The sequence below is a fragment of the Erythrolamprus reginae genome, chromosome 1 (assembly GCF_031021105.1).
Source record: "Erythrolamprus reginae isolate rEryReg1 chromosome 1, rEryReg1.hap1, whole genome shotgun sequence".
Taxonomy (NCBI): Eukaryota; Metazoa; Chordata; class Lepidosauria; order Squamata; family Dipsadidae; genus Erythrolamprus; species Erythrolamprus reginae.
In genome coordinates, this window is record NC_091950.1 from 181676086 (window position 1) to 181698826 (window position 22741).

At 41.4% G+C, this 22741-nt stretch overlaps 1 protein-coding gene across 3 annotated transcripts in view; it reads left to right on the plus strand.

Moving 5' to 3' along the window:
* The window catches only part of TANC1 (tetratricopeptide repeat, ankyrin repeat and coiled-coil containing 1), a 206029-nt gene that overhangs the window by 68062 nt on the left and 115226 nt on the right, over window positions 1–22741 (plus strand). For all 3 annotated transcript variants that reach the window (XM_070731570.1, XM_070731572.1, XM_070731571.1), the window contains exon 2: window positions 13901–13980. In XM_070731570.1, the coding sequence (XP_070587671.1) occupies window positions 13920–13980 (61 nt within the window). In that variant the 5' untranslated portion in view covers window positions 13901–13919. The remainder of the gene's footprint in view (window positions 1–13900; window positions 13981–22741) is intronic.

A 22741-nucleotide genomic window follows, 5' to 3' on the forward strand; every position in this document is an offset into this window, starting at 1 on the left:
CTTTTCGGCGCGAAGGCCTTCGCGCCCCTTTTTTTAAAAATCTAGGCCTCTCGTGTTGGCCTTCTGCCAGCCGCGTAGGCCTCAGTCCACCGCGTGGATCCGGGAGCGGGCCTTGGGGGTCCCAGGCTAAATTCTCCACCGGCTAAGCCTCCAACCAGAGTGCCTTGGTTTACTTAATTACAAAGTTTAGGGAGGCTGGCCCCGCTGGATTTGGGGGCACGAACTCTGGGTTTGCCCAGATTGTCCTCACGTTTCAGCAGCTTCGAGGCCTCGAAGCAGGATCCATTCCTCTTGGGAAGTCCTTGAAATCTTCTCCTTATAATTCAGTTATTGGCTCAGCCTTGTCTTCTGTTAATTGTCAGACTATGGCTACTTTTCCCAAGAGAGGCACAACTAAAGGTCCCAAAGAGGTTAGGCCTACTGGTAATTCTACTGAAGTTCCCCAGGCCTCTTCCTCCTCTTCCTCAGGCACCCATTCCTTAGCCAAGCCCACCAGGGCTGAGAAGAGAAGGGACCCAGCCCTACAAAAAATACATGATAAATCAGCCAAACTTTTTAAGGTGCAGACCCAAGTGCATATCAATCCAACCCCCCCGGAGGCCTCTAACCTGCCTCTTTCTGGGGTTCCTGTGCTATCCCTGGATGAGCCAAACCTAAATCCACCCCAACCTAACCTATGGGGTTTAGGTCCAGAGGAGCCAGATATTACCGAGGATTCCTCCCAGCCAGAACCTGCTCAGGCCCTCAGGGATCCTCCGGCTTTTCCGGCTGATATTTCTTCCTTGCCTCCGGAGTTTCAGTCTATCTTGACTATTCTGACTAACACCATTGACGCTAAACTCTCACCTTTCAATGTGCCTTCTCTGTCTCATCCCCCACCACGCTCCTCCCGTCCCGTGAGTTCTTCTCCTTCCTACAGAGCCCCAGCCATGGAGGCCTCTGACTCCTCTCAGGAAGAGGATGAGGATGGGGACGCAGAAGAGGATGATGACCCATTTCAGCGTCTGTCGGAAGATGAGGAATCTCAGATTAAGATTCCAGCCCCAGCTGCTATCTTTCCTTCGCAGCTTTTCAAATCTCTCCTGTTTAAAGCTAGAGTATCCACGGGGCTAGCCGGGCAAGAAAAACAGGCTACTTCTCCCTCAGACCCTCCGGAGGAAAATCTTCCTTATTTCATGGAAGAACAGGAAGACAATGAGGTAATACCTATGCCCAAGTTGTTTAAGGATGCTTTGCTTAAACAGTGGGACCACCCAACCGTTGGCTTTACTCCCACTCCCAAGGACAAGAATCTCTACAAGCTCTTCTCCTCCTATGAGGAACTCCTAACATGTCCCAAGCCAGATGAACCAGTGAAGACACTCCACTCGACTGCTGCCATACCGGGCGAAGCAGAGGAGGTCCTCCGGCCAGAGGACAAACGACTTGAGCAAATGCTCAAAGGAGTCTCCTTGCAGACTCATGGGCCATTAAGAGTGCTGCAGCGGCATCCTTCTTTTCCAGAGCTATGCTCTTGTGGCTTCGTCAGCTCCAACCACACCTGCCGCCAGATGACTTACGGGGCCAACAGGATTTCAACAAAATCTTCGCAGCTCCCCGATATGTAGCAGATGCTTCCCTCCAATCTTCCAGATTTGCAGCCAGGTCAGTAGCAGCCTCCACAACGGCCAGAAGACTTCTATGGCTCCGCCCTTGGCAGGCGGGAGTAAGACAGAAGTGGCAGTTAGCCATGGGTCCGCTGAAACGTAACCTCCTCTTCGGAGACCTTCTGGACCCTCTCCTTACGGAGACCACAGACAAGAAAAAGGTCTTGGGACCTACCACCAAGAAGGCCCCTAAACCGCAGCCCTTTCGGCGCACAGGGCGTCAACAGGATCAGGGCTTCGCATTTCAAAGGAATCCAGGTCAGTATTCCCCTCGGTTTCGATCCCAATCTAGAACCACCAGGGGCAGAGGTTCCCGTTATCAGAGAGGATCCTCTTCTACCAGGGCTTCCAAAAGAGCCAGATGGTAAGTTTTCCTCCTTTCCCATAGGCGGTCGCCTAGCCTGGTTCTCTTCCGACTGGCACCGTTCTTGTAAGGACCCCTGGGTCATTGACACTGTGGAAAGGGGCCTAAGGTTAGAGTTCATTTCACCTCCCCCTAACCGTTTTTATTTCTTGTCCTTCTCCCAGTTCCACTCCATCTCGTATCCGAATGGAGGAGGCTATTTCTCATTTGTTGACTATTAGAGCTTTTCAACCGGTCCCCTCTCTCCAGAGAGGTTTAGGCTTCTATTCCATCCTCTTCATGGTCCCTAAGACCTCTGGAGGCTGGAGAGCCACCTTAGATCTAAAGAATTTGAACCGGTTCATAAAATATAGGAAATTCAAAATGCATTCCTTATCTTCCATTTTAGCAGCTCTACATCAGGGAGACTTTATGGGGTCTCTGGATCTCACGGAGGCCTACCTCCATATTCCCATTGCCAAGGTCCATAGGAATTTTCTGCGCTCTGCCTTTCAAGGCAGGCATTTTCAGTATAGGGCTATGCCATTTGGGCTCTCCTCAGCTCCCAGAGTCTTCACTAAACTCTTGGGATCCTTGGCAGCTCATATCCGGGCCTCTCCCATTCATATTTTATGTTATTTAGATGACTTTTTAATTCATGGAAATTCCAGAACTGGTGGGGCTGCAGACCTCTCTTTTACCATGTCGGTTCTACAGAATCATGGTTTCTCCATAAATCTTAAAAAGAGCCACCTTGATCCATCCACTTCCATTCTGCATCTGGGAACTATCATTAATTCTGAGATATCCCAGGTTTTCCTCTCCACTGAGAGAAAACGCAGCATTTTGGATCTCATTGCTCGCATCCTGCCCCAGCAATCTACCTCCATTGCCACCCTATCTTCCCTTTTGGGTAAAATGGTGTCATGTATTGGTATTGTTCCCTGGGTCCGTCTTCACGCCAGGGAACTACAGTGGCTTCTATTACCCTTCCAGAGATCGGGCCACAGCAACTCGAATCGTCGCATCACCATCCCACCGACGGTTCGCAGATCCCTCAAGTGGTGGACTTCTCCAGCCCTAGACAAGGGATCTCCCTTCCGGTGCCCCGACCAGTTTGTAGTCACCACAGATACCAGCCTCTCGGGCTGGGGAGCCCACGCCCAGGGTCTTTTAGCTCAGGGCACATGGTCACCGGAGGAGGCTTCCAGGCCCATCAATTGGCTAGAATTAAGAGCCGTGTCTCTAGCTCTAAAACAATTCCACTCTCACATCTCCAACCAACATGTGCTGATTCTCACCGACAATATAGTCACCAAAGGCCATATTTGCAGACAGGGAGGCACAAGATCCAAGGCCCTCATGAGGGAGGCCCCGAAGTTAGGCCTTTGGGCAGAGAAAACTCTCCAGTCGCTTCTAGCCGACCACATCTCGGGGAGCCTCAATGTCCAAGCGGACTGGCTCTCGCGAGTGACCTTAGATCCAGGCGAGTGGAATCTCCATCAGTCACTGTTCCACCAGATCTGCCTCAGGTTCGGCCATCCAGTGTTGGATCTATTTGCGACCAAAGCCAATGCCCAGCTCCCTCGCTTCATCTCCAGGTTCCCGTCTCCGGGAGCAGAGGCAATCAATGCTCTCAGGAGCCCTTGGCCTCCAGGTCTATTGTATGCCTTCCTTCCAATTCCAATTCTGCCAGACGTGATCAACAAAATCCTCCTGGAGAAGGCCCGAGTAATTCTGATTGCCCCTCACTGGCCTCGCAGGCCCTGGTTCGCGGACCTCCAACAACTGTCCGTCCAGGACCCCTGGCGACTCCCCGTTTCGGAGGATAGGTTGCGACAGGGGGCCTCCTTCCACCCGGACCCAGAGTGGTTCCACCTCACCGCCTGGCTATTATCCGGAGAGACTTAGACCTGCGAGGGTATGACCCGGACACAGTGGAAATCATCCTGACGTCTAGAAGAGGGTCTACCAACCGGATCTACGACCATACTTGGTCCAAATTCCATCAGTGGTGCTCGCAGGAGGGTTTTTCAGCACCATCCGCCGACACCTGGCCGCCATTTCTTCCGTCTTGGCGGGGCCTCGCAGGCAACCCCTCCGCTCTTTTCCAGAAATCCAAGAATTTCTAAGAGGAGTGGCCATCCTCAGGCCTTCTAAAATCCACAGATATCCTACCTGGGACTTGCCACGGGTTCTCCACTCTCTTACTCAGGCACCTTACGAACCCCTGAATTCTGCGTCCCTCAGGTACCTACCCTTTAAGGTGGCATTCCTGGTGGCGATTACATCCGCCCGACGCATATCTGAGTTGGCAGCCCTTTCTATCAGACAGGACCTTTGCCAGTTTTCTCCAGGATAAAGTGGTTCTGCGACTGGACCCCACCTTTCTACCAAAGGTTAGTTCCATGTTTCACAGATCTCAGGATATCATATTACCTTCCTTCTGCCTCCAACGAGAGCATCCCCTGGCAACTAGATGGCACACTCTGGATCTCACTAGAGCGCTAAAGGTTTATATCCAACGCACAAGATCCATCCGGAGATCTGAAGCACTCTTCATAGCCTACCATCCCAGATCCTTGGGATCCAGAGTGTCTTCTACAGTAATAGGTCGTTGGATCAGAGGGACCATCTCTAAGGCCTACGAGACAGCTCCCCTTTCCATTCCAAGGAATATTACAGCGCATTCCACCAGAAGTGCTGCCACATCTGCCGCTTGGGCGACTCAGGCTCCGTTGGAAGAAGTCTGCAAAGCAGCCACTTGGGCCTCGCCAAATTCCTTCATAAGGCACTACAAAATCGATTCGTACGCATCAGCGGACGCTGCCTTCGGCAGAAGAGTACTCCAATCCGTTATCTCTCACGATAGCAATGTACTCCCACCCTAGGGACCTATCTCTTGGGTATGTCCCATGTGACTGCTGGACCCACTCCTTCAGTACGGAGAATAGGCGTTGATTGCTTACCTGAACGCCTCTTCTCGTACGGTGAGTGGGTACAGCAGTCACTTCCCTCCCTATGTGTGGTCTTCCTTACCTTCTATTCTATTTTCTTATAACACATGAGAGTTGAACATTAAAGAGCTTCACTACTGAGCCTAGTCTATGGATTCGCGAATTCTGGGGAAGGGGCGGATCCAGCAGTCTTTTTTAATACTAGGCTCAGTTCCAACGGATTGGACAGGAGCAACCCATGTGACTGCTGTACCCACTCACCGTACGAGAAGAGGCGTTCAGGTAAGCAATCAACGCCTATTTTATGGTGTCTTTGCCACAGTTGTTAATCGAATCACTGCAGTTGTTAAGTGGGTCATGTCATGGCTTCCCCATTGACTCTGCTTGTCGGAGGCCGGCTGGGATACATGCATGCCAGTTGTTAAGCCCCCAGTGACCATAGGGATACTGGCAACAGTCATAAATAAGTGTGAAAAACCAGTCAAAAATACTTTTTTCAGGGCTGTTGTAACTTTGAACAATTACTAAATGAATGGTTGTAAGTTGAGGACTAGCTGTGTGCATCCAGAATTCAGCTTCAGACAAGGGAGTTAGCATGTACGAATGAACAAACTTAGGCACCTCACCTTTCAGAATTGTTTTTTTTTTTCTTTCAAAAGCAGATTTTTATGGTGATGCAGGTTTGGCATACGTGCATGACTCAAAGCAATTATGAAGAACAGTATAAATAATTGCATAGACATAGAAGACTTATGATTACTAATAATCATGCCTGTCCTGCTAAAACCTGTTAGCTGAATTCCTTGTAGGACGCAGTTGATTTTATGAAAAATAGTGTTGATTGTCAACAGACTACCTTTTTTTTCCTGATGGACTTGTCAAAAAACCTATGCTAGCAGTTTTATGCTGATTACTGGTCCTTAGGCAAGTTGCCCTATATATCTTCAAATGATTCATTGCGCTAGTATCAGTCTGTGTGTGTGTGTGTGTGTGTGTGTGTGTATGTATGTGTATCTATGTAAATAAAAATGTAAACGTTTGTTCAAAATCTTAACTCTCCAAAAGTTCTCCACCAGTTGCTTTGAAATTTTGACACAACATTGCATTCGAATACGTGCGTGTTTTTATACACCTATATTGTATAGATGTCACACCTATGGCAAGTAAAAACATGCAAGTGCTTAAAACAGGACCTTAAAACAGGTCCTTTGCATTTCTGACTGCCACTTCCCACCATTGTTATAGGTCAGAGAGGCTTTTAAGTCTGCAAATAAAACACACTGTATTTTTTTGCAATATACAAAACTGTTTTACCTGTGACAGGTAAAAACAGCAGCAGTCAAGCTGTATGGCGAATTTTTTTCATTTCCCATACATGAACGAAGTCCAGCTGTTGTTCACTTAGCAGTACATCTACAAAATGGACAACATGTTTATTTCGCAGCTGCAAATGTGCAACAAACATCCCTGAATCCACCAGCTACAAAGTTAACTGCTTTGTGAAAATGACGTGTTTGCGAAAACACTGCTGTATTTGGAAATGCCTATATATTACACATGGAATGCGAGAAAATCATTTGAACGACGCAAATGAGGAGAGCAAGTCGATGAACAACCTGGGATATTCAAAGAAACTAGAATGGGCAGCCTGTACACTATGCATCCCAATCAAAGCGAATGCTTCTTTCTTCGCATGCTGTTGGTAAATGTGCCCAGTCCGACGCCTTTCATAAATAGAAAAATATATATATAGTATGTCCAAGTCTGTTGTTTTAGACCACCAAAAATGGTGTCCATATGTTGCTTTATATAGTTTTTATTAAACAATTTTGTCTTTAAAAACAACATAAAAAACAACCACAAATATATTTTAAAAATGTAACAAAACAATACATACTATTTAGGATTATTTTATAGCTTTCCATATCAGTATACATAATTTGCTTTTGTAATTCTTTATTTTATATTACCTTCCTGGCCATTTACTTCTCAATAATAATATAATAATGTTCTGATAGCATATATTTTCACAATTATAGTAATAATAATAATAATAATAATAATAATAATAATAATAATAATAATAATTTATTAGATTTGTATGCTGCCCCTCTCTGTAGACTCATTGTTCATATCTACAGTTTATTTATATTTACATTTCTAAGTTTAATACTATTTAATTACTCCAGTTTAAATTCTGTATTATAAAACTTGGACAGAAATCATAGCACTTTTAATGACCGAATATTATCTAATACAGTGCTTTGCGTTGCTGTGTGTGATTTCAGCCTCTTTTGGCTGACGTGTGGGATGGAGAAAGACACACTGCTCTTTTGACCATGAAAATCGAGAATAAATTTTAATTACTCTTGTTTTTCATGATCAAAGAGCATGGACACACTCTGGGTCCTCCAGAGGCTCATGAACTGTAAATCTAGTTCTGTTTGGTGCTTATTGTCAGAGTGGATATGTGCAACCTTATTTGAGAGGAGTACATACGAAGGATTTGATGCCAAGGTGATGGTAGGGTATTTAAGATGGTAGGGATTTATGGTAGGGTAAGTCTTGAGAATTTGTGCAAAGTAAGAAGGTATTCTGAAAGAAGGCTGTTAAATGTTAAGGAGTGTAATCTCTTAGTAGTCAAAGATACACATACACAGAGGAAACAAGATTTTGCAGATATTCAGCTGATAGCACTAGTAACAATTCAATAATACAATCCAGATACAATAAGTATATAAAATATTATTTACTTTGGCAAATATCTCAGTCAAGAACAGTCCCAGTCATACACAATTAAATCAGTCAATACATATACAAAACTATAACCCGTACTTGCTTAGCTTACAAATACATAAACCACCATCTGAACACACAGTGATTACTATAGCATAGTCACAAAGACACAACAGTAATAGCAGAGAATAGCCAAGAGAGAGAATTACGCTTCTGCCTCCTTTTATGGCAATCCGTAACACTAGCTCTTAAAGCAATAGTGTTCTATTACATGTAAGCATACATTGTTGGTTTGTGTTACATATTGCAAAACCCAACTAGTTATGAACATAGTGTATAAACAAAGGCAGAGAAATTTCATGGATGTTTTGTTCAACTGATGGAAACTTAAGATAGAGTCTCCCATCAACGTTGATGAAAACATTCATGAAGTTTCCCTGCTTGCTTCCAGATTTTTCCAGAAATTCCCCACCCAGCAAAACATGTGAAATGAATAAGTGAGAAAGGACGAAAGCCTGGGGAGGACAGAAGATAGCATCTAATTTTAAGGGATTGCTATGAAAGGTTCAGCTTCACTAAAGTCGTCTTTGCCAGCTTTTTGTTTGGGCATCTTTTTGAATGCTTTGCACTGAGCCATTCCCTGATATTTCAAAGTCACCTTCCAAGTCTGTGCACGGCATAGAATACCAATTAATTATTCACCACATGTCCTGATTTCACAGTAGATCGGTTAATATTTCCATGCTAACTATAAATCACCACTCTGTTCTGTTTTAAAATACCCTTAACATAGATGCTACTTATTGCCAAAGATTTTCCTACTAGTAGAGTCCATTGATCGTGTCTACAATTTAGGATCTGTGGTAAATTAATAGAAGATAATATTCTATGCATCTGTTTAAAAGGCTGCTTGAGATTATATTTAATGTGTAATTGCAAATCTAATTGTTTTGTTCCTATTCTATTTTTTCCAGACATTAGGACTTGTTTTCTTGTCAGAACATAAGGCATTCCATTTATTTTTGGATAGAATGGTTGAAAGTTTGTAATGTTCATGAAGTCTACATTATTTCAGGCCTCTCATTTTCTCTCTCCCTACTTTATATCAATAACTGGAAGGGGGGGGGAATCTTTAACATGTAAATTACTTTTAATTTCCCTTTTTTGGTTTTTTGATACATAGCCTAAGAGAAGGCATAAGAAATAATGCTGTTTTTCAAACATTGGCAGAATTTGTGGAATGTGATCCCATGGCTTTGACCTACTAATTACATATTATTATACAGTACTTTTTCCAATTTCTAAAAAAAAATTCTTAATGTGACTTGTGGCTGAAACAAATATACTGGAATTGGACATTGGCAAGGACAACATGGAAAAAAGGGTCAGTTTGCCATTTGTTCATAATTTCTAGTTCAGAGACGTGCAGATCACTAATATTTTGCAAAGTAGAAAACTACCCAATGCTTACCTTTAAATAGTTATTTGTTATGAAATCAATATAGAAGATGGGCACAAATCCCTCTTTTCACTGGGGTTAGAACTTCCATTCAGCCGTATATGAACTTGCATACCACTAGTATACATATAATCCTTGGAAATGTTGTGAGCTGCCCTGAGTCTGCGGAGAGGGGCGGCATACAAATCTAATAAATTATTATAAATTATTATTATTAAATGTAAAATAACTTATGGAGGGATTGTCCATTAGATGCTTGTAAATATGATAGTTTAACAAAAGGATTGACAAATCTAAGATTTGGCAAATCTTAGATTGGTAAACCTCTTAGAAAAGGGGAGAGCAAAGGACAAAATAGTACTTTGGAAACATGCCACAAATCTTAGATTGGTAAATCTAAGATTGTGGCATGTTTCCAAAGTACTATTTTGTCCTTTGCTCTCCCCTTTTCTAAGAGGTCTGTAAGGGGCGTGCAAAAGTGCACCTTTGTGCCTACTGTTCCTGTCCTAATGTCTTTTTATCTTTTCTATCTCTACTTTTTACTTATATTAAACATACCTCAATACAATACTATACAGTGATACCTTGTCTTACAAACTTAATTGGTTCCAGGATGAGGTTCATAAGGTGAAAGGTTTGTAAGATGAAACAATGTTTCCCATAGGAATCAATGGAAAAGCGATTAATCCATGCAAGCCCAAAATTCACCCCTTTTGCCAGCTGAAGCGCCCGTTTTCATGCTGGTGGGATTCCCCTGAGGCTCCCCTCCATGGGAAGCCCCACCTCTGGACTTCTGTGTTTTTGCAATGCTGCAGGGGAATCCCAGCATCGCAAAAATGGGCGCTTCGCTGGCAAAAGGGGTGAAGTCCAGAGGTAGGGTTTCCGAGTGAGGGAAGCCTCAGCGAAATCGCAGCACTTCCGTTGCCAGCGAAGCGCCCGTTTTTGCAATGCTGGGATTCCCCTGCTGGGATTCCCCTGCAGCATCACAAAAACGCAGAAGTCCGGAGGTGGGGTTTCCCATGGAGGGGATCCTCAGGGGAATCCCACCAGCGCGAAAACGGGTGCTTCGGCTGGCAACGGAAGTCCGGAGGCGGGGCATCCCAGCAATGGTGCGGGTTCGTAAGGTGAAAATAGTTAGGCAAAAAAATCTTAAACCCTGGGTTCGTTTCTCGAAAAGTTTGTATGACAAGGGGTTCGTAAGACGAACTATCACTGTATTTGTATGACTAATAAATAAATAATAAATAAATAAATTATTTTTTATTTTTTTATTTTTTATTTTTATTTATTTATTTTTTTATTTATTTGTCATGTAAAAAGCATCCAATTGTTTCTATTCACACTTTATTTTAAGTGTGAATAGAAACAGTTGGATGCTTTTCATAGGTAATATTAAAGGCTGCTCTACTGGGATTCACTTGAGTTAGGAAGCTGAATAAGTTATTTTAACACAATGTGATCTGGCTATCCTAAGTACTGATTTGAATTCAGATTATAAATGTGGGAAACACAAAAAAGTGACTGGAAATGTTGGAAAAAGGCCTTGGGGTGCTGCCTAAAATTAGAACCATGCTGTTCTAAAATGTTGTTCAGGAGAGTGGAAAAGAGAACAATGAGATTAAGAATCTGGTTTGCAAGAGGAAGTAGCAACAATGGAGGCTCCTAGTAGTTTTGGCTGGAATGTTAGAGATGTAAATCACAGCCGTCTCATGATCTTGCAGTACTTGCACAGCTGTGGGGCTCTGAAAACATCAAAGAGGTCTGCTGATACATCGAGCAGAAAACATATGGACTCCACCACATGGAATAATTTGTCCCTCTTTTATAAGTTGAAGCCATAAACATTAAAAAAAACACATTAAAGAATATATAAAGAACATACTGTATTCCCTTGCAGAATAGTCACAAAGGAAAAGGCTTGTATATTAAAACCATGTCTTTGGCTTACTTAAAAGGAAGAGTAATACTGTCCCTCAGTGTTGACAAGAAAATTGACATTTCCAGAAAAGAGGTATCAGCTTTATTCGGAGAGGATATAGTGACAATTTACTTTTATTCCTTGCACATTGCTGCCACTTCTGGACAATTCATAAGTGAATAATATTGTACAAAATAAAGAAAATGAAAATAATTATATTTAGAGATTTTTCTTCCAATGTCCCCATTCCCATCCATCAAACTTTATCCAAATAGGGACTGATACTACACCACAAGCTCAGGTAGTTTTATTCCTACAGAGAAAAATGAATAACAAAACTGTGTAGCCATTTCTCCCCTACTGAATATTTCAGATTAAAATAATAATAATGTTTAGTCATGGTGTCTTAATGTAGTTAAAGACTTGTGGTATAAGCTTTCCTGGACTATATTATATACTGTAGTTCATAAGACGTATGTTCCTTTGATAAGAGTAAATTTCATTTCATGTGAAAAGTATCCATTTCATGATAAGTCATTTTCTTATTTACTACACAAAATGTCAAATTTTAAAAATGGACAATGTTCTTCCGTTTAATGCAACTCTTCTAAATACCATACCTGTAAGGACAATAATTTTTCTCCATATCTATTCATGAAAAAGAAATAAACTTGAATTCAGTTGCTGCGATTTACATGATACTACATTAAGTGAAAAAGAGCTTTCATGATACTAATTATAACTATGTTCAGATAATAATCAAATACTGTAAATGATGCCAAATAGTTTCATATCATGGAACAGATGTAATGGATAATTCTACGAAAAACTCCATGGCAGGAGTGGAGAAAAACCCCAAAACTGAAATGATAATGACTTTCTTGGCACTAGATATTCATAAAAATTATTGTAGTAGATATTCTAGCACTAGAGAGTTGATTGGCACATGTTGCATAAGAACATTTTGTCCAGTCCTCAGGTGGGAAAGCTTAAATGACTTAGCTGCTTTGTGATTAAATATATCTTCATAATTCTTTGGATGAGAGATGATCTCCTTGAAATCAAAAGTACAATATTGCACTCATTTTAGATGGTACTAATATCTCCGGGACTGCCTTCTGCCGCACGAATCCCAGCGACCGGTTCGGTCCCACAGAGTTGACCTTCTCCAGGTCTCGTCGACTTAACAATGTCGTCTGGCGGGACCCAGGGGAAGAGCCTTCTCTGTGGCGGCTCTGACCCTCTGGAACCAGCTCCCCCCTGAGATTAGAATTGCCCCCACTCTCCTTGCCTTTCGCAAATTCCTTAAAACCCACCTCTGCCGTCAGGCATGGGGGAACTGAAACATCTCCCCCTTGCCCATGTTGTTTTGGTGTTAGATTGATTGTATGCGTGTTTTGTTTTGTTTTTAATATTCCGGGGTTGTTTTTTATGAATTTTTTAGTTTAAAATTGTAATTGGATTGGTGGGTATTGAATTTGTTATTATGTATTGTTTTTACCTTGTTGTGAGCCGCCCCGAGTTTGCGGAGAGGGCGGCATATAAATCCAAAAGGAAAAAAAAAAGAAAAAGAAAAAAAACTATTAGATTTCTGTGAAAATGGGTATATTACTGGGACATATCGGCAAGATGACCAGATATTTCTACTTTTGATGAAGGTACAGGCAGGAAGGATTAGGACTATACCCTATGAATTTTTAATACAGTATTATAAGCTACCCATAGTCTACATGTATGAATTGGGCAGCCATAAAAGTGTGTTTAATAAAACTTGTGTTTGATAAACATTTTGCACTTTTAAATGAAATAAACATGTCCAAGATGCCAAAATACTAAGGTATTTCAGTCACACAGGTCGGAAAACAAAAATTACACTTAAAACCCAGGGATGTATGAATGTAGCATTTATTTGCTGCCTGCCTTTTCAGGAATCATACAACTGCTATTCACAGGTGCCACACCATCCAAGAAAATAGATGTACTGTATTTAATTAACAGGTTGAAGATAGTTCCTATTTTTGTGCTCCTCTGCATTTTGAAGCATCTTTTTAATTTCATTGCAAAAGTCTTGCACCAAGCTTGTTACCTAACATATAAGTTGTTAAGAAAGTGTGTGTGGGGGGGGATACTCCTAGAAAATGTTATACTAAAAATCCCACCTTTAAAAAAGTATCATCCATGGGATATCTTGAGTATTTAAAGTGGCCTTCAAAGATGTGGAATGTATAGTCCTCCAGATGTTGTTAACTACAACCTCTTAATGTTCCAGAAAGCATGATCAATGGTGAGGGATATTGTGGGTTGAAGATCAGGAAATACTTGGAAACCTCTAGTTCTACTTCTATAATTCAGGCTTCATTTTGTATCTATTTTTGTATAGGAGTTTTAAAACATACTGAGGAATGTTCTTTCAAGGATGCTTATCTTGACTAGACTTCCCTCTGTTTATAGTAGACAGTGTAATGGTACAGATTATTTCCCCTCTTCATGAACTCTGGTCAAAAACCAGACATGCTTGTGCCCATGTGCCTAATGGTAACTTATCCAGGTTTAGCCTTCTAACCTTAATTATATGTGGAATGTGGAGAATGTTGTGTGCTGTTTTTCTTTATAACGAGACAGTAAACCCCTGGCCACTTGCTTTTACTATTAAAACATTCTTTTTACCTTCAGTATTTGGTTCACTAATATAACATGATTGTTTAGAAGTAAAAGTATGCCCTCAACATGTTTTGAATCATTATGTTTGTTTATTTGTATGCAATGTGCAAAAATTAAATACGCTAGTATTATCTCTTTGTGCAGTAATGTAAGATTATTATATCCTGTGTTCTGTTTTAGGAAAAAGAACAGTGCTAAAATGTTAAAAGCAGTTTTGAAAAAAAGCAGAGATGGTGGAAAGGCAAACAAGAAGGAATCTGGTAGGATATTTTACTTTATTTAAAGCCATATGAGAAATTGATTTCTAAGTATTTTACAGTTGGTGACAACTGAAGAATCTGTGTCCCTCAGCTACAACTGTTAGTTCCCTTCTCCTTCTCTGCAGATTGAAAGTTCATAGGAAATAAAGATTTCCCACTCTTGAAATAGATTGCAACGAGTTATTGTTAGTTTCCTGAGGGGTGCGTATGGGACTAAAGCAGTGACAGCAAGCCTATGGCACGCATGTCACAGGTGGCACGCGAAGCAATATCTGAGGGCACGCAAGGCGTTACCCTATGTTAGCTCCAGTGCACATATGAACGCTGGTCACCTGATTTTCGGCTTTCTTTTCAGCTGTTTTTGCTCGACCCAGGCTTCAGAAAACCTGAAGCTTGGGGATGGCGAAAAATGGCCCAATGGACCAACTGGAAGGTCATTTGTGCACATCACCCCCAATCTTCTTTTTGCTGTCAGTGGTCTTCAGGAACTTCTTCGACTTTGGACAGTTGCAGCCCGGCCTCGCACACCTCGGTTCATTTCTTCTGCAGCCAACAAGGCTTTCCTGAAGGTCTCTTCAGTTGATAATAGAGCTGCAGATCGATACAGAGCCTTGTTATAGGCTAGAGAGGCCTTCAGAAAAGCCTTGCTGGCTGCAGAAGAAATGGGCCGAGGTGTGCAGGCCTGGTTGCAACTATCTGAAGGTTAATAGTAGGGCAGTTCCACTTCTGTTTTGTTTCCTAACTTCTAGTTGGTCCTTTGGGCCACTTTTTGCCATCCCCAGGCTTCAGGAGGCTTTCCTAAACCCTGGGGAGAGCAAAAAACAGCCCAACGGGCCTACTGGATGTCTGGAGGCTTCAGTGAGGCCTGTGTGCATGCAAAGGGGGGAGTTGTGCCCGGCGAGTGGGCATTAAATTTTGAGTTGGGGCACACGCACGCTATCACGCGCACACACAGCCTTTTGGCGCCTGAACCAAAAAAGGCTCACCATCACTGGACTACAGGGAACTTCCTTTTAGCCAATCAATCTTAGAGTAATGGAAAACTGGACGTGGATGTTCTTTGGAAGGTAAGAGAAGAGAAACAATTGATTTTGCAGGTGCATCTTCAGTAGTTGAATATGTGGGGCAAGGCTAATCTCCTTTGCCTAGAGATGGAAGACCTGCAACTTTCTAATGATCCTCTAATGTATTTCCTTTCAGTCTTGACGCCTCCCAGGAAAACAGTAGTTAACAGAATTTGAAGGGACCTTAGAGGACTTCTAGTCCAACTCTCTGCTCAAGCAGAAGATCTTATTCCAGTGCTTCTCAATTATTTTCTGTTACGCCCCAAATCCCCTCCGGACGAATTATACATTTCGTGCCTCCCCCAACTCTCCTATCTGGGCCCCAATAGGATTTTAGTGTTAACAGTTATTATTTTACTTATTATAAGCTTCAAGAAAACTATTCGCTGGGGAAGGCTGCTTACCCACTTACTTGGGAGTAAGTCACACTGAATTCAGTAGAGCCTGTTTTCGATTAGGCAGGCGTAGGCTACCATGGTTAGGGCCCTCTTTTAACACGGGGCCAGGCCAGCTTAATCAAGCTGATGTTTTGAGGACACTTATCTGGCCCATAAGCACCACCTCTGTTGGGCACTCAAAGCGAATGGTGTGGAAAGAGGATTTAGGGTGCCATTTGAGCCTTTCACCCAGCTGCAGAAGATTGCCAAAAGGATCCTTGTCCAACAGCAGGCTCGCCATACCGTTCATGGCAATCGCGGTGCCCGCTGAAAACAGCAAGAATCCACGCAGCCACCCCACCCCACATGGCCACCTTCTCTTCTGGGCTCAGAGCAGCAAGTAACTGGGAAAACACTTCCCATGTGGGGGAATCGATCAAGAAGGACCTTGCATGTTCCCCGGGGTCAGATGCACCCCTGGCATTGCTCCGTGCGCCACTAAGGGGCACGCCCCACTATTTGAGAAGGACTGTCCTATTCCATTTCAGACAAGATGCTGTCCAAACTCCTCTTAAAAGCCTCCAGTGACAGGACACACACAACTACTGGAGGCAAGGCATTCCACTGGTGAACTGTTCTCACTGTTAGGAAATTTCTTCTTAGTCCTAGGTTGATTCTCTCCTTGATTCATCTCCATCCATTGTTTTTTATCTTGCATTGAAAATAAGTTTAAATCCCCCCCTCAATCTTTGTGGTAGCCCCTCAAATATTGGAACACAATTTTTTTTTTGCAGGGAATTGAGAAAGTCTTGACATTAAAATAGTGATGAGATACTGGATTTAAGTACTCCTTTTGCAGGTGTGAGTTGTAACATATTGTACTTCAAGGTAAAAATTAAATACTTGAATGCAATTCCCCTTTAGAAAATGACTTCAATAACTTAGCTCTTAAAAAAAGAAAACAGTGCCTGTTTATTTCCTTCGCGGGATTATGTTTTTCATATTATTTACTTGATAAAGAATTCAGTCAGCTTCCTGAGAAAGTCCATCCAAAAAAGGAGGGATACATAAACGTTTGGTGTGCACATTGAGGCAGTTGCGATGTTTCAATAAAATATATTTCAATTTGATTGGGGACATATCTCAGTGCGATTTGAGCCTTTGTGCTACCTACATTTTTTATCCTATTAATACATTGTTAATAGGATTTATGTGCTTCTGGTATATATGATTAATATGTTGGCAACTGAGAGGATCTGGATTCAAATTATTGAGTTCCTTTTATCAGCCCTTATCTCAGTCTAAATTTTATAGGTTACTAGTGCAGTATATTTTGTGGATTCTATATATGCAGGCCTCATAAATGCAATGTACCATCAGATATTCAGGAAAACCCATAAACTCTGATATCAGAATCATTTTCCTCTACAAGCTCTACAAGCTTCAGATAAGTTATAACAAAACAATTAAAAATTATCTTGGATGATGCAATATGTAATATTTTACATTATTACTTTTTATTATTATTTAGTAGATTTGTATGCCGCCCCTCTCCAAAAACTATTTATTTATTCCTGAAGTTGCTTAAAACATAAATTAAGTATCAGATCATTAAAAACATTTGTAGAAAAGTGGTGTACAAACTACAGCTATTCGGCTAAGGCTGATGTTCATTTCTAAACACAAATCATTTTGTCTCATATTTCCATCTTAGTGTATAGTGAAATTAGAGTTGGGAATTTTTAGCCAAGTGTCCTGTGAACAAGAGGTCTCTTCAGTTTGCTTGTAAAATGTAAACTTTCCTAAATGAAGAATTTAAGCCAAGAGTAGGTAACTTTTTTTTTTTTTACTTTTATCGTCCTTCAATGCATGAGAAAAGCCCAGTGATATCATGGCATCATTGAAATGGATCAGGTTAGTTAACTAGCAACTATATTTTAGAAAGAAATTGATGAGTGCATCTTTTATTTTTTCTTTTGATGAATATAAGTAGAACTGGATTACATATAACGGGGTCCCCAGCCCCTGGACCACAGCTGTTTAGAAAGTGGGTTGCAGAAGTGGTGTTGAGCATGCACACACACAAGTGAAAGCGGTATGCCCCAAACGTCCAATTCTCCCCATCACTTCTGCCACCTCTTCCATCAGTTCACCAAGCCAGAAAGGTTGTGAATTCCTACAGCATCCCCATACTAAAAGGCGAGGGATGAAATGCAAAATTTTTCCCTATTGATAATGTGGGCGTGGTTTGGTGGGTGTGGTTTGGCGGGTGTGGTTTGGTGGGCATGGCAGGGGATGAATGTTCCAAAATCCCCATTTCCTTGCCACTCCTGGGGCAAGGATATTGCAAAATCTCCATTCCCACCTCACTCTGGGGCCAGCCAGAGGTGGTATTTGCTGGTTTTCTGAACTACTCAAAATTTCCACTACCAGTTTCTCCAGAACCTGTCAGAACCTGCTGAATTTCACCCTTGCAAAAGGCTCTTTCTTTGCAAGGTTGGTGGCATGCGTACCGTCAAATGCTATTCTTCTGTGCTGCTACACAGTATGAGAAATTTATTTATTTATATTTATTTATTTATTAACAGGAAAGTGAACACAAGAACAAGGGGACACAATCTGAAGTTAGTTGGGGGAAAGATCAAAGGCAACATGAGAAAATATTATTTTACTGAAAGAGTAGTAGATCCTTGGAACAAACTTCCAGCAGACGTGGTTGGGAAATCCACAGTAACTGAATTTAAACATGCCTGGGATAAACATATATCCATCCTAAGATAAAATACAGGAAATAGTAAAAGGGCAGACTAGATGGACCAAGAGGTCTTTTTCTGCCGTCAGTCTTCTATGTTTCTATGTTTCTATTAATCAGATTTGTATGCCGCCCCTCTCCGCAGACTCGGGGCGGCTCACAGCAATAATAATACAATGTAAACAAATCTAATATTTAAGTTAATTTAAAACCCCAATTTAGAAACCAATCATACATACTAACATACCATGCATAAATTTTATAAGCCTAGGGGGAGGGAAAGTCTCAATTCCCCCATGTCTGACGACAGAGGTGGGTTTTAAGGAGCTTACGAAAGGCAAGGAGAGTGGGGGCAACTCTGATATCTGGGGGGAGTTGGTTTCAAAGGGTCGGGGCCGCCACAGAGAAGGCTCTTCCCCTGGGTCCCGCCAAACGACATTGTTTAGTTGACGGGACCCAGAGAAGGCCAACTCTGTGGGACCTAACTGGTCTCTGGGATTCGTGCGGCAGAAGGCGGTCCCGGAGATATTCTGGTCCGGTGCCATGAAGGGCTTTATAGGTCATAACCAACACTTTGAATTGTGACCGGAAACTGATCGGCAACCAATGCAGACTGCGGAGTGTTGGTGTGACATGGGCAAATTTAGGAAAGCCCATGATAGCTCTCGCAGCTGCATTCTGCACGATCTGAAGTTTCCAAACACTTTTCAAAGGTAGCCCCATGTAGAGAGCATTACAGTAGTCGAGCCTCAAGGTGATGAGGGCATGAGTGACTGTGAGCAGTGACTCCTGGTCCAAATCCAAACCACATTGAAAAGGCTTCTGTCATTTATCTTCCCCCACCCAATGTTAAGTCATCCTGCAATATAAATAAAGAAAACATATTAGAAAACCTTTGCTGCAAGCATAGCAGTTTATTTGCTGCCTGATAACATGCTAAAAGGCTATTTTGTCAAACCAGAAATTATTTTCTGGCTCACTGGTGAATCTTTGTTCCAATTGGACTGACTGGAAAAGTTTGCATGAGTGACAGTTCTGGATGAAACTCTATGGCAAGATTTAAACTCTCATCAGCCCCAATCAGCATGGTTATAGCAAAATTGTGATCTAAAACAGCTGAAGGGCAGTAGTAAATTGCCAGAAATCTGTAGTTTTATTTGTGTTTTTTAAAGTCTGACTCTTGCGCACAAATAATTATATCAAAGAGACTTTGGTTTGTCTCATGTTAATTTGTTTTCCTTCATCTCCTGTGAATATAGTGTTATTCTGCAACAGAGCCATTTGAAAGATAGCTGAGAGTAGTTGGTTGCTGAAAGGGGCAGGAATCATAACTGTTCTCTTTTGACCCAGAGCAAAATACAGCTGTTAATTTTATTCTAAAGCCTCCTGGGCAAAACTTCATTCTCTAATGGTTGCTTTTTTAAAAAAAGAATGGTTTTTAAAATACTAAATCTTTACTGGCGAGTATGTAGGGAAAGTAGCATTAGTAATAATGGGGTTCTGCAAAGAGAAGCAGCTATGGGAAATATTGGAAGAATATTTTAATGAGAAATGAAGTGGATACTCTTGATAGTGAGGAAAGTTGTGGATCAAAGTACAGCTACATCTGTTAAATTCTTAGTACCATAGCTAAGACTAAAATATGCATTTGCTATTGTTAATCAGAGACAGATTAAAATGTTCATAGAGTCCTTCATATTTTTTCCCCCAAGAACAACTTTATACCGTACAAATTTTATAAGTAAAACATATATTGTCAGGTGGAGTAAGAAGAGAAGAAATGGTTTGTAAAAGTATCAGAGAAAGATTTACAACAGGATGTTTGCCTATTATGGTTTTGTGTCTCAGTTTGGCATCCACCAAATTCTAGGTACCTTTAAGATGCTGAAATAACATTAGGTAGATTCATGCGCTAATTTCATCTTCCCTCTTAGAAACTCACTTCAAATCAGTTTGTCTCAGTCCAGTCTTTTTCACAGGTTTGTTGTGGGGGATGAAACATTGGAAGAGCACCCTGTAATAATAGTGATTTTATCACATTTATAGGCTGCCTGATTCTCAGTGACTCTGGGTGGTTTACAAATTGGTAAATATATTATATTACACTATTATATTATATTATATATATATCACATGGTTGTTGTTTTTTTTGCTGAATTTGAAAATTAAGGGAGACTAGGATAGATCTATTTCGGCCTTATTTTGGCCTCATCAGCTAGCCATACCCACTGGGACTTGAACCTGCAACCTTTGCCTTGTAAGGCAGAAAATTATCCTCTAGGCTACAGTATCCAATCCCTTCAGCTCTGCACCAGGGAAGGGTTACATATTTTTGTGTCGAATCACCCTGGTGTATTGAAGGAACATCACAAGCTCCTTATTTGCCTCTCGGCCCAACCCAGGGCCATATATATATATATTTAAAAAGTAATACCAGAAATACAAAGCAAAGAATTAAGATTGCTGAGAAAACAGGAACAAAAACAAGGAAAAGGAAATAAAAGGACATCAGTTGTGCTTACTGAAGGCCTGGGCAAAGAGCCAGGTCTTCAGAGCCCTTTGAAACAACAGCAGGGTGGAGACCATTCATATTTCAGAAGAACCTCATTCCAGAGGTCAAGCAATCCTACTGGGTTCTCAAACGATGGCATTGTTTAATCAATGGAACCCAGAGTATGCCACCTCTCCTGGATTGAATCAACAGGACAGATACAATGGGAGACAGGCAATTCCTCAAATAACTAGATCCTATGCAGTGAAGTGCTACCAAAATTTTTACTACCACACTGTGGCCGTGGCTTATGCAGGATGCCCTGCATTTTCTTTCTACATCTTTCAATGCAAATTGGGTGCTCTGGGGTGGAGCTCCATTTTTGCTACCCCATTGCGTCCCCACCCCATCCGGGCAGTAGCCCACCCCTGGTCCTATGCCATGTAGGACTTTATAGGCAGACTAGCATCCTGAATTGCCCCTGGAAGTAAACTGTCTGTCAATGCTCCTAGGTAACCCAGACAGGAAATTCGACTGCATGAATTAATTCTACTGTATTGAAAGGCTACATTAATAGAATCTTGCAAGTCTGAAAATACGAATTTCTCACCCACCACTTTTAACTGCTTGTTATAAACCTTTACAGGACACATAGATTGTCTCTAGGATACTGTCTTCAGTCTGTTCCTTTGGATCTTCTAATGATGCATCCATTGCTGCTATGAATGAATTCATCTACCTTACTGGACAGCATCCTCTTTTTCTTCCTTATTCTTCCCATCTTTAGCAGCACTATGGGCTTATCCAATGTGGGTAGGTCTTCTTTAGACACATATGATAATTTGAGCCAGATTATTTGTGCCTCAAATGAAAACTCTGAACTGATTGTTTTCTTGGCTATCCATAATATTTTAAAGAGTTTTTCCCCGTACCAAAGTTCAAAAACATCAATGATGAGCTGTGGTGGCACAGTGGTTATAATGCAGTATTGCAGGCTAATTCTGCCGACTGCCGGCAGTTTGATTTTCATCGGCTCTGGATTGACTCGGCCTTCCCTTCTTCCAAGGTCAGTAAAATGAAGACCTAAATTGTTGGAGGCAATAGGCTGATTCTGTAAACTGCTTAGAGAGGACTGTAAAGCATTATGAACTGGTGTATAAATCTAAGTGCTATGGCTATTCCTACTTTATCTTGCTTTCTCAAAGTCTAAACCTCCTAATACATTTCCAAAGAACCAGAAAATTATCTATATTCGATATGCACAAACTTCTAACCTCCTTACTGAGATGTGAGTAACAAGTTCAATGCTCTAATGAAACAGGAATTCCCTTCCAGAGTGATTGGTTTACGAACCAATTTGTTTTCCTATAGAATGCTAATACAGTACTGCTATTTGCACAACATGATTTTATACATTTGGATATAAATCCAGTTGTGTTCAATGAAGCGTATTCCTGAGCAAAATTTAAATTGATGCTTTTCTTTAATGGTATTAAATTAAAACGGATTGAATCAAATAATACCAATTTCATTTCTAACGTTGAAGTATCTTGTAAAAACAACAGAAATTCTCCATCTCCACTCCTTTGGACAGCTGCCTTAATATCATACTGTAAATAAAGCACATGGTGTGTCTGTCCTATTGGTTGAACCAGACTTTTACCAAAGATAGTTAGAATGACTTTCAGATTGTGCTGTTCTACTCCCTCATATTGCTCAAGCAAACAATAAATTATTTGAAGTCCTGAATGCAAAAACAAAACAAGACAAAATAAAAGTGAACTTTAAAGGATTATTATCTAAGGTTGATAATTCAACATGTTTGCTGCTATCAAGTTGTCTTTGTCTTTAAATGGTTATAAAAGGGATCTGGCTAGACCAAAGGTCTTCAAATTTGGCAACTTTAAGACTTGTGGACTTCAACTCTCAGAATTCTGGGAGTTGAAGTCCACAAGTCTTAAAGTTGCTAAGTTTGAGGAGCCTGGGCTAGATATATCCTTGTTTGATGGAATGGATGTTAAATCGGCATGCTCAAATGAAGCCCCTGAGAGGGAGGGAGGGGGAAGCAAATGAAAGA